The 2,500-nt window shown below is 56.1% G+C and overlaps 2 protein-coding genes across 2 annotated transcripts in view; one reads left to right on the forward strand and one right to left on the reverse strand.

Moving 5' to 3' along the window:
- Positions 1 to 475, forward strand: part of PTSG_09117 (uncharacterized protein) — a 4,397-nt gene extending 3,922 nt beyond the window's left edge. The window contains exon 9 of the mRNA XM_004989313.1: positions 158 to 475. Coding sequence (XP_004989370.1) covers positions 158 to 202 — 45 coding nt within the window. The 3' untranslated portion in view covers positions 203 to 475. The remainder of the gene's footprint in view (positions 1 to 157) is intronic.
- A 287-nt stretch (positions 476 to 762) lies between these two features.
- The window catches only part of PTSG_09118 (uncharacterized protein), a gene marked incomplete at both ends in the record, with an annotated part of 2,130 nt that continues 392 nt past the window's right edge, over positions 763 to 2,500 (reverse strand). Inside the window, 2 exons of the mRNA XM_004989314.1 lie at positions 763 to 1,943; positions 2,277 to 2,500. The exon at positions 2,277 to 2,500 is cut by the window's right edge and continues 392 nt beyond it. Of these exons, the coding sequence (XP_004989371.1) occupies positions 763 to 1,943; positions 2,277 to 2,500 (1,405 nt within the window). The remainder of the gene's footprint in view (positions 1,944 to 2,276) is intronic.

The raw sequence follows: 2,500 nt of genomic DNA on the forward strand, positions 1-2,500 counted from the left end.
CACTCACTCACTCACTCACTCACTCACTCACTCACTCACTCACTCACTCACTCACTCACTCACTCACTCACTCACTCACTCACTCACTCACTCACTCACTCACTCACTCACTCACTCACTCACGCACGCACTCACTCACTCATATGTCCTTCTTCAGGTGTCGACGCGCCACGGCGAGACAGGTGTCAAGCTCGTATCGTGATGTGCACCGACTCACACTGACTTCCACGCCAGCCTGCCCTCCCTTTCTGCAACTGCCTGCCTGCTGTTGCTTGTTCTGCTTGCTTGGCCTTTTGTTGTGCATTGGGCCTGCTTCCTGGTTTCTGTTTCCCCATTTGTACACACGCGCGCGCGCGCATCACGCACGTGCTCTTGTTCTTGTGCGCTTTCCTGCTTGTTTAACTTGAGCTTGCGCGCGGCGTTGGAAAGACATTGCTCATCGACGCAATCTTCGAATAACGAAGCGACAACAAACCATCGCCTCTCTTGGAAATGGTGTGAAGCGGGAGTGAGAGCGAGGGGAGGAAAGTGAACGCAAAGGCAAGCAAACAAAGTAATGTTATGTAACAAAATGTAACGTGACAGCGGTGATGCAATGAAGCAGAACGAGTGAGCGCAAATTGGTGCGGCAAGTAGTTGTTAACAAGTCAGATGAATGAATCAATGCCAGCACAACATGAACGAACGAAAGAAGAACAACAAAGAATAAAACGCAAAGAGATGCATGTGCATGTGTAGGTGTGTCGTGTAGTAGCGTTTACGTTACACGTCATCCTCGTCACTGTCTGAGTTTTCATCATCGCTTTCCGGCAGCCAGAAGAGGCCAAAGACGCGCCTGGTGTTGTCTGGTCCCGGCTGCACAACGGTGGCCTCCTTCGTCTTGGCGATGGGGGCAGCGGCCACGGTGTGCGTGACGCCCACGCGCGAGGTGGTGTTCCTCCTGCGGCGAACGGCGGTGGCGATGATGATGACGATGAAGAGGAAGAAGGCAGCCCCGGCACTGGCGGCTATCGGGATGATGTAAGATGTAGTGGAGGAGGAGCTCTTGGAGTTGGTGGCGGGCGAGTCACCAAAGGCTGTGCACTGACCATATGCATCGCAGGCGGTGCACAGGGTGTCAATTTCGTAGTTGCAGCACGATGATTCGCGGCATATGCCGGAGGAACAGTGTTCGTCGTTGTCGCAGTAGTAGCCGCCATCGTACGCGCTCCTGATGTCAGAGCATTCGCCGTTGTCGTCCAGCTGCAAGCCAGAGGCGCACCTGTCGCAGTTGCCGTACACATCGCAGGAGGTGCAGCCGTTGACGTAGCCGGAGCAGCACCTGTAGTTAGAGCAGAACCCGCTCTGACAAACGCCATCCGAGACGCACGAATCCCCGGCATAAGCGCTGCCCTGGTAAATGCAGTTGCCGTTTTGCACGTAGTACCCAGACTGGCACGAGGAGCACTGGCCGAGGTAATTGCATGACTCGCACGCGCTGGACACGCCTGAATTGCAGCAGTAGCTGCCGCGGCACAGGTAGCTTTCGCACTGGCTGCTGTAGGAGCAGGTGCGGGCATAGGCGGTTGCGACGCTGGGCGACTGCGTGGTTGTGGTTGATGTGTAGTAGCAGTTGCCATCGAACAGGGTGTAGCCGCTGTAGCACGCCACGCAAGAGCCGTAGTAGTTGCAGCTAGCGCAGCGGCTTGACACACCGGGGCGGCAGCAGTACGGGTAGCCACATTTGCCAGAAGGGCACTGGTAGTTGTAGGCGCAGTTTCGGCCATAGGAAAACGGTGTGGTCGTTGTCGTGGTGGTGCTTGAATAGGCGGTGCCCGGGTAGTAGCAGTATCCATTGGACAGCGTGTAGGGGCTGGCACATGCCGTGCACTGCCCATTGTAGCCACAGCGGGTGCAGCGGCTTGACGTTCCAGGAGCACAGCAGTATGGGGAGCCACATTTGCCTGAAGAGCACTGGTAGTTGTAGGCGCAGTTCCGGCCATTTGTGTTTGATGTCGTTGTTGTTGTGGTGGTGGTTGTGGTTGTTGTGGTTGTTGCGGTTGATGTAGTTGGTGAAGTTGGTGAAGTTGGTGAAGTTGTTGTTGTTGTTGTGGTGGTGGTGGTGGTTGTGGTGGTGGTTGTGGTAGTTGCGGTTGCTAGTGTTGTGGCTGCGGGTGCTGTTGTTGTTGTTGTTGTTGTCGTTGGTGAAGTTGATGTTGTAGTTGTTGTAGTTGTTGTAGTGGTTGTTGTAGTGGTTGTGGTTGTGGGAGTACACCCGCCTTGCACCGGCACAAAACCTGTTGTGCACTGGCTGCAGCCGCCCGAGGCGTCGCACGCAGTGCACAATTGCCCGAAACTTGCCGCGTACGGGTGACAGCATCTGCCGCCCTTGCAGGTGTCAGACTCGCAGGTCGTGGACTCCGCGCACGGCTCGCCATGGTCGATGTTGTCGAGTTGGAAGTCGAGGGTGAAGAATGCGGTGCGGCCGCCAGTGAGGCCCACGTTCAGCTGGCACCGCCGG

This window comes from Salpingoeca rosetta (assembly GCF_000188695.1).
Source record: "Salpingoeca rosetta unplaced genomic scaffold supercont1.29, whole genome shotgun sequence".
Classification (NCBI taxonomy): Eukaryota; class Choanoflagellata; order Craspedida; family Salpingoecidae; genus Salpingoeca; species Salpingoeca rosetta.